This window comes from Emys orbicularis, chromosome 7 (genome assembly GCF_028017835.1).
Source record: "Emys orbicularis isolate rEmyOrb1 chromosome 7, rEmyOrb1.hap1, whole genome shotgun sequence".
In the NCBI taxonomy this organism is placed as follows: domain Eukaryota; kingdom Metazoa; phylum Chordata; order Testudines; family Emydidae; genus Emys; species Emys orbicularis.
In genome coordinates this window covers 64,313,476-64,327,616 of record NC_088689.1, presented here as the reverse complement: position 1 = coordinate 64,327,616, position 14,141 = coordinate 64,313,476, and the positions used below count along the sequence as shown (strand labels likewise).

General features: G+C 42.8%; 1 protein-coding gene across 11 annotated transcripts in view; it reads right to left on the bottom strand.

Annotated features, from left to right (window-relative positions):
• The window catches only part of KCNMA1 (potassium calcium-activated channel subfamily M alpha 1), an 898,072-nt gene that overhangs the window by 81,311 nt on the left and 802,620 nt on the right, over nucleotides 1-14,141 (bottom strand). For all 11 annotated transcript variants that reach the window (XM_065407332.1, XM_065407334.1, XM_065407336.1 and 8 more), the window contains one exon: nucleotides 12,022-12,115. In XM_065407332.1, the coding sequence (XP_065263404.1) occupies nucleotides 12,022-12,115 (94 nt within the window). The remainder of the gene's footprint in view (nucleotides 1-12,021; nucleotides 12,116-14,141) is intronic.

Genomic DNA, 14,141 nt, shown 5'->3' with positions numbered 1-14,141 from the left:
AGACCCAGAGCTGTGGGGTACTGCCAGGGGGCAGCACCCAGAGCAAGGGACACCAGGGTCCTGGAAGGGACATGGGGGGGGCAGTGTGAGGGACAAGGTGGATCACTGGCCTGTAGAGGGTGCTCCAGATGCTGAATGAGCTGATTCCCAGAGTCACCAGCAGGAGGCGCCGCAGGGGTGAGTCTGCTCCTCTACACGTGGTGGAGAATGCAGGAATAGTGGTCCACCCCTAATACAAGGGGCCAGGGCTAGGACTGTTGGACAGTTGCCCAGGTCTGAGGGGAGGAACGGAAGGTGGAGACGCAGGATGGAATGAAGGATTATTATTGGAGAGCCTGTGTGGCCCGGCTCGTCGAGCAGCAAGCAGGGCTGCTTCAGCTGCTGCAGGGGCGGGCACATGGACCTCAATGGAGGCCAGGCACCTCGGGCAGGAGGCCGGTGCCAAGGAACTGTTGGGCCTGTGGGGAACCAGGGCACTTGAAGAAGGAGTGCCCCCACGGAACTCGCAGAGCCCAGGTGAGCCCTGAAGGAAGGGCTATGCCAGAGACAGACCATGGACAGACTCGAGTGCCCCCTGTGAAGCCAACAGGGGGGCTCCAAATGTGTTGGGCCTGTGGGGAGCTGGGGCACAAGAAGAGGGAGTGCCCTCATGGAGCTTGCAGGGCCCAGGCTAGCCCTGAGGTGGTCAGGAGTGAGCACTGGCTGTGCCTCCTCTGCCACAAGGGGTGCTGGGGAAAGCGGCCTAGCCCCCAGAGACGGAGGGGGAGCCCAGAGGATCAGGCTGGGTCTGAGACTGCCCCGAAGAAGGGGGTGGTGATGACCAGGGCCCAAAAGAGGGGATTGTCAGGGGTAGGGAGGCCCCAGACAAACCTGGGATCCCATGGGGGAGCTGGAAGGGCTACCATGGGAACCCAAACTATGGAGGAAGGGAGCCGGCTGCTCCTGGCACTGGAGAGCCTGCGAGCAGAGAGGGATTCCCTGCGGGCCCAGCTGAGAAGAATGCTGGGGCGTTAGGGATAGACACCCCCCACTCCCCCCAGTGGAGGGGATCTTGAGGTGGGGTGTGTGTAGCGGGATGGTTACCTGCTCCTGCTCTGAGGGGTTTAAAACTGCCCTGGAGGAGGGCTGTGGAAGGGCTGCAGCTCTAAAAGCTGGGCTGATTGGGGAAGCAGCCGCAGCTGGGCCACGCCCCAATCAGGCCATAGCTGACCTTATATAAAAAGGCTGTGAGCCAGAGGCCAAGCAGTCTCTCTCTGCCTTCAGAGAGAGAAGGGCCTGGCTGCAGGGATCTAGAGGTAGGGTACCTGAGTGGAGCAGGGCTGGGGAAAGGCTGAGGAGCTGGGGAGCTCCAGCCTGGAAAGCCCCAGGCTGTGGCCTAGCATAAGGCCAACAGGTACTGGGGGTTGCAGAGGGCAGCTCAGGGCTAGGCCAAGGCAGCAGGTCCAACCCCCCCTTGCCAGTGATGAGTGGCCTATACTGCAGTCTGCCCCAGGGAGCGGGGGCTAGTTGGTGACTGGCAGTGGCCTAGTACTGAGGCAAGGTGGGGATAGTGGGTGGGGGTTCCCCAGGGAGGGGAGACCCAGATCTGTGGGGTACTGCCAGGGGGCAGCACCCAGAGCAAGGGGCACCGGGGTCCTGGGAGGTACACGGGGGGCCAGTGCGAGGGACAAGGTGGACCACCAGCCTGTAGAGGGCGCTCCAGATGCTGAACAAGCTGATTCCCAGAGTCACCAGCAGGAGGTGCCGCAGGGGTGAGTCCGCTCCTCTACACTACCAGGCTGCTACAAATCCCCATGTCAAGAACAGACCGTCATACTCCTCTATCTGCACAACTCATATAACTCAGCCCAGCCACAAGGGGTCCATGATTTCTGGGTGCACCTGCACCTCTCCTCATATGGTCATGTGAGCTGTGGTGACCAGCTCCAAGTAATCCTTTCACCAAGTCAATGCTGCTATCCCTAACACAGTGAAGGGCAATTGGAACACATGCAGACAAACGAAAGAATATGATTCTGTGGCCCACAACCTGTTATATAAAATGGCTCATTTTACTTAGTCATTCCTCATGTCTGCTTTATTTTAGGGCTGCCCTGGATGAAATATACCTACAGTGTATCCCCTGAAGATCTTGCCAGCTCCTGGGGGCAGAGTTAAGGCTGTGGGGTGGGCTGGTGTGCATCTTAACTTGCTCTTTTATGGTTTTCACAGGTTTAAGTATAAGTACATTCAATATTCTGGGAGGTACAAGGCAGTGCTGGTCAATCTTAACTCTGTGTTAATGAAGCTTTTAGGAAGTGTATAATTCTGTAACTACAAATGCACTTATTTACACCACTATCAGGTACTTTGTTTCTCTAATTTAACCTTTTCAACCTCTGATAATGAGAGACCCAATAGGAAAAAATAAAAGACAGATATAATAAATGGAGAGTAATTGTCTTAAAGTCTAATATTACCATTTATTAACAAATGGCTAACATATGCCAGCCGATACCATTGTACAACTCTCATGGGAATTGCATGTGATCATCGGAGAACAGAAATTTACCTTGGTAAACTCTAACGACAGTGGCTTCTGATAAACCTACCGTTTGGAAATCTGTATCGAAGTGTGTATACTGCCATTTTCCGGTCTCTTATAATTTGTCTCTTCGTCCTAAATAAAGCATTACCTGAAGATTTCTATAGTAGTTCAAGAATTGTTTAGAACTCGGGTCAAACTCTGCCCTCGGACATGAGCACATGCATTTAAGGACAGAATAGGGTTCCAGCTATTTAGATATATGGACTAATTTTTCTTTGGACCATGACAACTTTATGAAATAGTGTATTAATTAAATACTACTATTATTACTTTGGACGTATACAGCTCCTTTAAGCTGGGGATCTCAACTAATACTAATTAATTAAGACATTTTACAGACAGACACATACAAGCTGAGATTTTCAAAGCTACCTGTGGAGTTTGAATACCCAATTCCCATTACAATCCACATTACAAAAACATTGCAATTGTTGTTCTTAGCTACTAAGTCAAACGTTGAGTGTTACCCTTAAATCTGACTGTCAAGGTAAGCTTGGAGTCACAAAAGAAGATTAGGGTGAAGAACCTTGCATTAGTGCTGTGGCCAGTGCGCCGTCCAAGTCTGTGAAGTCAGCAGCTTACAAACAAATTCCCATTAGCTGGGGGGAGGGGGGGAGAATTATCTATCAATTTAAAAGGGTCTGTTTTAAACTGGATGTCCAAAGAATTTGGCCTTTTACTGCCAGCAATGACCAAAGAGATTTGGTCAGTCCTGCATTGAGAATACAGGCACCTACAGTACATGTCAGAAAAGCAACCAAGTCAAGTTTCTCATATCTATATTCTCCAGTTTATAAATAGCTTCTCTAGTTCTTATGGCAAAAATTATGTGTGCATGACTTAAAATGAAGAATAAACACAATCTTTTCAAGGTTTTGCAGAGCATATAATGCCACTTATCATCAATTAAACTTGGAAATGACACTAAATGCCATGCTACAGCAACAAACCAAAAAAGCCTGCCTTGAAGACAACAGCCTAAAGCAAAACCACAAATCCCTGTTCCAGCAAACCTGCTGCGAGGGAGCCAGCATTATATTTTAAAATGCACTGCTTTTGTTGTAGACATTTATAACCACTCCAAACATATTCAATTGGTGTTTTCAACTTTGGAACAAATGTGGAAATGGAATAAAAATAATTTTAAAAAAGAAAAAGGGTGAAAATTGCTGTCTCTTTAATTAAGCATTAGTATTTCCTTGGATTTTCTCACCTTCATGTCAAACCTCTTGCTATCTGTCATATGCTTCTTTATATCAGGGCCATAGACTCCCATGGATCCATGCTGGATCTCCCACAGCAGCCAAGCAGAGGGAACAAGGGCAATATACAACCTATGGTGGCCATCACAGTGATAAGACTGAAGCTGTGCTATGTAAATCTTTGCCTATGGATGAAGCTCCTTTTTAGTCTCATCTAGAGAACAATCCTACCCATACTGAATCAGTGGCAAAACTCCCTCAACAGCAGTAGACCTTTTAGCCTCACTAGGCATGCATAAGTCTGGAAATACAGACTTTCCCTGGGTACCTGATGGGCTGTATTTTGGTAAGAAGACATGAATGGCAGAGTTCCCCCCTAGAGACTGAAAGGTTTGGAAACCATCTTGTGCCCTTTGCCAGTGGTTTTCAGTTTTCATACATGAATGTACTTTTTTTTTTTAAAGGGGGAAGGGAAGGGTTTGTGAAGGATGAGATGCCAAGCAAAGATGCACTGCAAAATGTCTCTTGCCTTTCAAATATCTTTTACAACCACCCTAACAAATGGTGGCAATTAACATGCTGTTAGTGTTAGATGTATGCAGCCAGTGCAGGTGCTAATAATTGAAAAAGCATTTAGAGCTTTTACACCCGGGTTGAATATTTCATGATGTGCTGCATGTTTCACTATTTACTCAGTGGGCCTCTGTCACTTCAATCTTCCCTGACTGCTTTGACTGGTGCTATAAAGCTCTACCAAGATAGAGTGACGGCTTGTCACAGGCAAACTCCACTGACTACTGCAGCTCGCTGGGACTAGCTGTGAAGGTTGTCACGCCGCTCTGGTGGAATTCAGCAAATGTTTTGTGACTAATAAACCCACCATTTGTCGGCTACCATTAGCCATTCCCTATGACCCTCTGCAGTCTGTGTGGATGGCATTAAGTTGTAATGAGAATTTGTTGCCAATGTGTGTGTTACACTAATGACACTCTTTAGCTGACCTTTACTTTCACAAGTTAATCAGCAATGGAATTTCTACAGATTTAGTGCACAGCTGAAAGAAGCTTTATAGGGAAAAAATGGCACAGTAACAGAAAGAAAACCTACCGGAATATTTTCAATGAATCTCTTTCTTGTCATACTCAAAATCATTGCCAATGGAGTCTAAAGTCAATGGAATCTATAGTCCCACTCTTCTTGCACTATCCTCCTGAAACTACTATGGCAAGAACTTAACTAATACAGCCGGTGGTACCCAATGTCTTGTGATCACCATTGGACAAGTAGTTGATCATGTAATATATGTTCTGGCTGAGGTATACTTCTGAGAACTAGTATGAATTTCTTCCACCTCCATCTAAAATATTGCTCGTATCTCTGTTGCCTAATGTCGCAATATTCTACTTTAAGAAGCCATTCCAAAGGGTTAATTTATCATGATTACTAAGGAACCTGGTGTAAACGCAGAGTATCTTCTTTTAGGAATCTGCTGAGTAAACATATTTTCCACTTGGAACATCTTGGGTATGCAAAGAGCTGCTCAAAATATACTCCTCAAATTCCCACACAGAAGAGTTCTGAAATGGTCACTTGTTCTCATTCTTGCATATAAGCAAATCAAAGAAGAGAGCGTGGGGGCCAGAAAGTGTGTCCTTAGTTTTTAGCATTTTTCATTTGGATTCTATCAAGCTGCACACCTAGGATTTAAGAATTTATGGGTGTGTGTGTGTGTGGGGGGGGGAAATTGGGGATGGTGGAAAGTACCTGACAAAAGCAATCTATGGAAAATAAACTAGCAGCTAAGATGATGAGGTAGTCTTTTCCACCTAAATGAATTCTACGTTTCACACCTCAAGGTAAAAGTCACAACTTTTAGAGACTTATTTTTCTCTAAGTCATCGGTGAAGGAAAAAATTCTCTTCTGCTCACCTGGTTTAAAGATTTTACTCTTTTCCTTCCAACATTCTTTTGCCTTGACCTTAGTGTATTCAGGGTTAGCCTGTACATTATAAAAGAAGTTGCTTGTTTTCTCTGCTGGCAGACTCTCCTAATTCGTCCTGAAAGCCCTTCTCTAAACTCAGATAAATTTGTGCAAGATGTCACAAAACTCTGGGTAAAATCTGACACTTTCTTATTACCACGGTTTGTAAACATCACTAGTGTAGGTTCCCCAATTTTAGCAAAAGTTGGAGGTCTAGAATAGACTGTTCCCTACCATTTAAACTACTGTCATTTAACTTTGTTAAGAGCAGGGGGGTGGGATAGCTCAGTGCTTTGAGCATTGGCCTGCTAAACCTAGGGTTGTGAGTTCAATCCTTGAGGGGGCCACTTATGGATCTGGGGCAAAAATCAGTACTTGGTCCTGCTAGTGAAGGCAGGGGGCTGGACTCGATGACCTTTCAGGGTCCCTTCTAGCTCTATGAGATAGGTATATCTCCAGGTCTAGACAACATGGAGGTTTTAATGTCAGTGGACAGCCTAAAACCTACACTACTACTGTTGCTGCCTCTTAATATAATGGGATTCCTAAATGGTTGCATGGAGTTGGTTTATGCTGTTAAACAACCTTAGAGATGGCTTGCATATTAGTGCAGTGTCAAGTGATTCTTGTACATACACTATAGTACTTGCAAAGTTTATAAAGTGCTTTGGGATTCTTAAAGATGAAAGGTACTATATAAATGTAAGCCATTATTATGGTTAACACAGTAAGCTTTCACCTCTGCAGACCTGGGATTCATATCTAACTTAAGTCACAAGGTAAAGATGAGTAAACTCATTTCACTAGTTCTTAATTGACAGGTGTCCCCATAAAACCCCACTATTGCTTTATTTGGTACAGACACAAATAACTAAGCATCTCAACTGGAATGGCAGGGATAATGCAGGTCAACACTGAATAGCACTGGTAGAACAGAGTGTGTGTGTAAGAGGTTACGTCTACACAACAAGCTATGGGTGCAATTCCCCTGCTCACACATACATGCTAGCTCTCATCAAGCGAGTGCAAATATAAATAGCACTATAGCCCTGGCAGCAGCAGCAGACGCACAGCTTAGCCATATTGAGACTGTACTCACCATGAGTATGTATTCAGCCCGGCTAAGCCATGCTGCCGCTGCCACTACTCATGTTACTATGGCTACACTGCTATTTATACTTGCACTAGCTCGATGAGAGCTAGGTATGTGTATGTAAGCAGGGGAATCACACCCTTAGCTTGTTGTGTAGACATAGCGGGGGGGACGGACGCTGAGGAGCGGCAATGGGGATGTTGTACAGCCACTGCCCATACTATGCCTAGATTAACATACGTCTTATCATTAAAATAGACTGTGGATGTTTTCCTATTTATTTTTATCAGATAAACAGGCCCACTAGGTTTTTGGAAGCCCGGCAGAAAAGTTGACTTTTTCCATGTCACTTTGCTGGACCTTGACAGCCTCTGAACAAGTTTACTGTTTGGCTGGGTATTTTTCTGGATCTTGGATCAAGAAAAATCTTCAAGGCTTATGAAATTCTCCTTGGTAACCAAGTGAAAACTCAGCTTCCTGATGCCTCTGATTCTTATATGATCAGGGACACTAATGATAATGACCCTTTGCTGAGTATGCTACTTGTCTAGAGGCCTGTGTCAAGAATACCACTCAGTTCAGAGTGGACAGGGACAAACTATTTGTTTGCTCTTCAGGCCCCTTGGGCCCTGTCACATGCCATTTGTTCTTACATTAATAGGTAGCTTGACTCAGCTGGGTTGACATTTTCTGCTACTCAGTGCATTCCACTCATGCAGCAGCAGTTATCAAATCATTAAGTGAGGACTTGGACCCTGTCAACAGTTTAAGTGGCTTGTTGGTTTGGGTCCAGGACTTTTCAAAATTTTTACTGGTCACCCTTGAATCCAGAGGGGCTACTTTTCGACCAGCTTGGCTACCACATACAGTGGGTGCGAGAGCCTGGTCACATTTAACGTGTTATTCACCAGGGACATGCAACAAAAAAAGAGACCCTGAGATGATGAGCAAGTGAATTTATGTCTGTTAATGACCTGGGGGCACCAAATGTTTCCACATTTCCTTTCTGCAAACGTCTCATGAAAAGGAAAACCCGATATGCCTTATGTGACTGTTACTCTGCTGTATATTGTTTCTTTCCTTTCCTTTTCCTCCCCCTCACTCTCCCTTTTCATTTTGTGAGGCGGCGTCATAGGAGGTCTTACCGGGTCTAGGATATGTCTTTATAAGAAGCCTGCTCTCTTCCTTTTTAGAGTTTTTGTTTTGTTTTGTTTTAAACTGCCAATTTACAGCAGCTTAGGATCTGGCTCAATATGTGTTTTTCATTTTATTGTCTAAATGTTTACCCAGTCTATTAGTGTATATGCCCAGTGTTATAATGCAGGTATTCTGTTCCTGATTCGCCACCACAAACCTCCAGTTTTATATCAATGTGACTCCACTGACTTTCACTGGATGTACACTAGCATAATATTGGCATAATATTCAGTTTCCTGAATCTCGGCATATACAGCTAAAACATTTCTAGTGTCTACAGGACATTTGCAAATTTCATAATTATTTACTTCAGCTAGTAATTTAGTTTGCTTCTTGCATTGTAAAAATAGAGTTTTAGAGCTTTTGTGTTCTCCATCATATTAGGTAATATGGATTTGTATAGTGCTGGGTGAACCTCAAAAACATCTGAGCTTAGGTTCACTTCAAATTAAGAATTAGTTGAACTGTCCAAAGCGCTCTGCTCATGCACCTGCTGGCCATGCTCACGACACATCCCTTCTTATCCTTTGTGTTCCAGTGGAAAGAGCTATCGTGGGTATTTTGCCCACGGCACACAGGGAAGCACAGTGACCTCTTCCTTGCATGAGCTTCCACTGGTTTGCCCTCTGTACAGTAGAAACACAGTATTGCTGTAGAATTTTGGACCCTATGTTACCTGTAAGGTTGAGCAGGAAGTGACTCTATAGAGCTATGATTAAATTCTCAGATGGAATTTTGTGCATACTCTTCCCACTCCATATGCTCACTCCTTCCAACCGTTTATCCCAGGCACAGCAGGAATGAATCTTATGGACTAGTCTGTTAACTGAAAAAGAGCTGGCTTATGCAATGTAACTGGGTCATCTAAGTGCCCCCCCCCCCCGGACTTAAAGGCATGACTTCCCTGCTGGGGGCCCTGACAGTTGGATGTAACCACTCATAGGACCACAGCCACGGTCTGGTTAAGGCACACTAGAGTTCTACACTGTCCGGGGTGTTAAGAGTCCAAAAACAAAAAGGAAAACAGAGAATTAAAAATCTGGGTCAGCTGGGGATTCATCAGTCAGAGCATGCCCTTCTGCTCCAGGGTTGTCTCCATGTGGCTAGTCCCTTCTTGTCCATCTTCCTGAACCTACTCATCCTATTCACAAAATGGCTCATCTAGGTAGCAAGCCGTCTTAAGCTCTTGGCTGGAACCAGGCTTCCCTCGCCGAGGAAGCAGCACAACTCTGCTCTCCTTCCTGGTCCGTCTTGGGCTGGGTCTCCTCCTTTTAACTCACTTCTCCATGTGCGACACTGTCTGCAGGTTTAGCCGGGCAGGGGCCCACAGGCTCTCTTCAACCCCCTTGTGGCCAGTGTGAGTCCTATCTGCCCTGTCAAAGTACTTTTCATCAAAACTTAGGAGAAAAATATTTTTAAAGTATCAGCTTTGGACATCACAGTGCTTTTACCTAGGAGGAAACATTGTATACTTCTAATTGATATTAGCCAAAGACCTCAGGGGGGACAGGAGGGGCGGTCAAGAAATTTCAATTTCAGTCATGAAAGTATTAAAAAAATAGGCAATGGAGCCTAACTTGCTGTGCATAGAGGAGGATTTGACCACTGCACAGCTTGCATGGAAAATAGATATTTATTCCGATTCATTCCATTTTCTCGGGTTTAAGAGCTCTGAGCTACAATTCAGGCTGCCACTATGTTCCTGACATATAAAGCAGAGAGGCTAGGGGGTATGGGAAAGGGGTGAGGGTGGGGGGCATAGGGTTGGTAAGTAAATTCAGCAGCAAGACAGAGGAGAAAGAAAACAGTGTGGATTCAGAGGCTTGGCAAGTTCTCCACTCATTGCTCGACCCACGTTTAGCAATTCTGATGTGCTACTGAGCAGACAGCTCGAGCTTGGGATGACTACGCTCCCTCAGTCCCTCTTCGGCAGGCAATGAAAGCAGGCTCCCCTTTGAAAATTTCCCCCCATCATGCAAACTGACACAGGCATGCTTTTCAAAAACCCACAGCCAATCTGTTGATCATTACTTATTTACAAAGGCCTTCGGGCAGAAAGTCCTGTAAAAACCATACTTGATAGGGTATACACTAGCTTTTTCTGCTTGTGGAAAAAAAGTACCCCTAAGGCTACCTCAAACCATCACTTTCCATTGCACATAAAATGCACCGTGTAACACTAAAGTATTTAATATATATGGTATAATATATCTACGGGAAAGGCATTTGTGTAGAAGTATGTTACCCTGTATTTGGTAATTTGATGTTTTGCTGAAGGCTATGACTTGAAAAAGCCTGCACCTAGTACAGAGGACCTGTCATCTCAGTACCCAAGAGCCAGTAGAATAAAGAAGTACCCTTAAGCAGCAAAACTTTGACACAGCTTTGAAGCATATGAAAACAGTATAACTCCCCAGAATTATTATTACTCAAGATCAAAGAAATGAGGCATACTTTACATAGCAAACAGGGACAGTGCACTCAGCTACAAATGTTTCAGCTCTCTTTTTTTAAAAAAATGTTTTACTTCCCCAAATTTAGGGGCTGAAAGGGGAAGCTCCCACATTTTTCAAACTTTAAACAGATAAAACTATTAGTGCCAGATAAGAAGATTACCCAAAGGTGAGTAAATTGAAAATGATGCTAACATGACAACTGGCATCATAAAAATGAGAAGCTTGGCAGTATGCTCATTTTATTCTTCCTCAGAAACTGTAAACAAGCATGTAAATCAGTGTCACACAGGCAAGGCTGAGGTAGCAGGAAGGCAGAGAACTTTTAACGATACATTTAACAGAAATAGATGGTCAATGGGGGGAAAAAAAAGACACAGCTGGGTGCATTTTCTTCAGTGAATCAATCTCACTTTTGGTCCTGCAGTCTAAACGCAGATGACGAAGACTTAAAGAAGTTATGCCCTTGAATATGCCCTAGATTGTAGGAACGATAAACAGAAAAAGGATGCTTATTGAATTGGCTAAGGAAATTCCCACTGCACTGATTGAAGTTGAGAGGGGAAAATCATCTGGCTATATCCATAGCCGTTAGAGGAACATGGCTGCTTCCAGTAAGCAGAGAAAGGTGCTAAGTGATGCATGCCTGATCCTGCACCCATTGACTACAACAGGAGAAGGGTAAGGCAGAGAGAGAAGTAGAATAAAAGTGCTATATTGCTTCAATATAGTACAATGTCCCAATTGCAATTCCAATTACAGAGAACCTTTGCTTAAAGAGAAATTTGATGGAAAGAAATGACTTAAATATCTGAGGGTTCCCTTATTGTAAAATACTATATGTCCAACAATAGCGGGGAAATTTCATTAACAACCAGAAGATGTTTTTATCATCCACTTTCAGAGTAGGTACTATTCTTAAAAAAATCCCTGTATTTCATAATTAATATTGCTTTTAGCCTGAGTAAAATTGCATTCGTTTTGAACTTTGCTTTGGCAAGTACATAGATTATTAGACTTTTTTTTTAATCAGTCAAAATCAATTAACAGAAATTTGATTTCAATCGACAGGATAAAAGGAAGGTAATATTCAGGTTCATTTTTGATTGTGATGATACATCTCACATATGGCCTTAAGTACAGAAAACAGAACTCAGAGGGATTCCAACAAAAAGAGAATTGCCTGAGGCAAACTAACCACATGAGTTCCTCTGATTGGTTAGTGCTATCATTAGTGCCACTGCTGTTTAAGAACTACACATGGACAGGACAGGGTGACAGCTAAGACTTTAAAGCCTATGTATTTTTCAAACAGCTTTTCAAACTGTTTTTCATGACAGAATTTTTTTCAGCTCTATCATTAACTGCTGACAAGCTGACAGAATAAATACTTCAGCCTTTCAGAAACCATCTAACAATCTTTTTCTTCAAACCCCCACCCCTTTTTGAGGAGGGGGAGGTGTAGAGGAAGGAAAGAAGATAAAGATATGAGTTTCTTACAGTCTTACCTCATCAGTTTGGGCGAGGAGTTGGGTGAATTTCTCATGCCTCCATTTCGCTGCTTTTTTTTGGGTGACAGTGTCGACGGATGTTCATCTTCAACTGGAAATAGAGGCAACTCATGAGATTAAGGACCCCTCTAAGCGCTATACGAAATACAAGTGACATAGCAAAGAACACACACTCAACGTCCATTCACGCACTGATACTTCATTACTAACTTTTTAGGCCCAACAGTAAAATAAATAAAAAAAAATCAAATATGTTAGTCAAAGAGATTGGTTTGGAGGAGGAGGAGCTGGAGAAGGGAAGAAAACCAGGGTTTTGAACACAGAAGTTCAAATTGGTTTCATACTTTTAAAACAAAAAAAAAGTGGGAGGGAACAGCATTTATGTTATTCTCTGAGTTATTTTCAATTAATCTGTGCTACTGAAGAGTAGAATTAGTGCTCTGCTATATACACAGAAAGATAAAGTGCTATTTGAAATACCAACATAATAGCTGCCAGCCTGCTTTTGCTAATGAACCAGATACAAATTGGTTCTTGCGTCTCACATGCCAGACAACAGAATCTTCACGAAGAGATGTAAAATATTCAATGCCTTGATGTTTAATGTTTCAGTTAGTCAGGATTGTGAACATTGCCTGCAATTGTGCACAGATCTCCAGCACAACTCAGACCTCATCACTCCACCTTTCTCACAAAGGGGAGCTGTTATAACAGGAATGAGCAGAGTATGGTTGAATGGAAGTGGGGGATAGTACCTGTATAACAGAGGATGTGTTATAGCAAAGGAGCTTTTAATGAGGACAGAGTGCATTTTAAATGAAAGATCATTTTCCAAATGTAAAATCACTTGCGATTACTGTAAAGTGTACATCAGTGGATTACCTATAACATAACACTATTTGCTTTAAACAAGCACAGTTTTCTAATAAGTTGTGTGTTAATATTAACCTTCATCATTACTGTTTAAAGGACAGCTACTGTACTTGATAATTAGCACACATAAGTATTATGTTTGCTATCAAAGGGAATCATCTGTGAATGGTGATTTCTCAAATTCAGACTAATGCTGTAATATCAAGAATGAAAAATAGTCTCATTTCCATCCTATAGTTAATTGAAAAACAGACTAGAAGACAATGTAACTGAGGCCTAAGTAGCTTTTACCTTAAAGATAAAAAGAAAGAGATTAGTAGTAGCAGCTACATTAAAGGAGCTTAATACACATTAGCAGTGCACAAGCAGCAGCTGGAAAAAAAATCTATTTGCAATGAACTATATAGGAAGAAAAAAGCAGACCTGGACATGTGTCATCTGCTCTAGATTTATCTGAGAATGAATTAAGCAATATCCTCCTGCTACAATCCTCTTCTGACACTATTTTCTTACAGCCCGCATTCTAGCTTGTCATGTCTGTCTGTTTTCCGGAGTATGTTATGGAACTTCATTTTGCCTTCATCAAGTTTACAGGACTGGACACTGGAAAGGCAACATTGCTGTCTTCTTAAATGACCTGGCATTGGCTAACAAATCCTGGATTTTTTTTTTTAAAAGCTTCAAAGAGTGATGCAAAAGGAGTTGTAATTAGAACTGAGCTATGATCAACTTACAACAAATAATTTATTGGACTAGTTCAGCCATTTTTTCTGCTTAGAGAACATCCATAAAGCATATGAAATTTCCTCAATATTTGACTATTTCATTTTTTGTTTTAGAAATCCATAGCATAATCGTGAAATTTGTTATATATTTGACATTCAAATTTCTAGCTGTACTGCCTACTTGTGATTTGTTAGATAAATTACATAGTGCAATTACTGTTCTTTGATTGGCTGAGAGTGTAAACATTTCCTCAACGAATACTCAAATGTGCAAATTTAAAACCCACTTTCTGGGAGAGTTAGTTGCAATAAAACTTAATCACTTCACTATTCAGTTGTTTGTAAACTCTCCGAATTTTTTTTTAGCAGTATCTGCCCAGCTCTACTTATAATAAAGTGTGGGGTTCTTTATTCGTTCCATAACACTCTCTGGCAAGTCATTCTCTGGAAAATGGTGTAATCTTGTTTTAAACTTGTCTGTCAAAAATAGTTATTCACATGCTATTCTACACAGGCAAT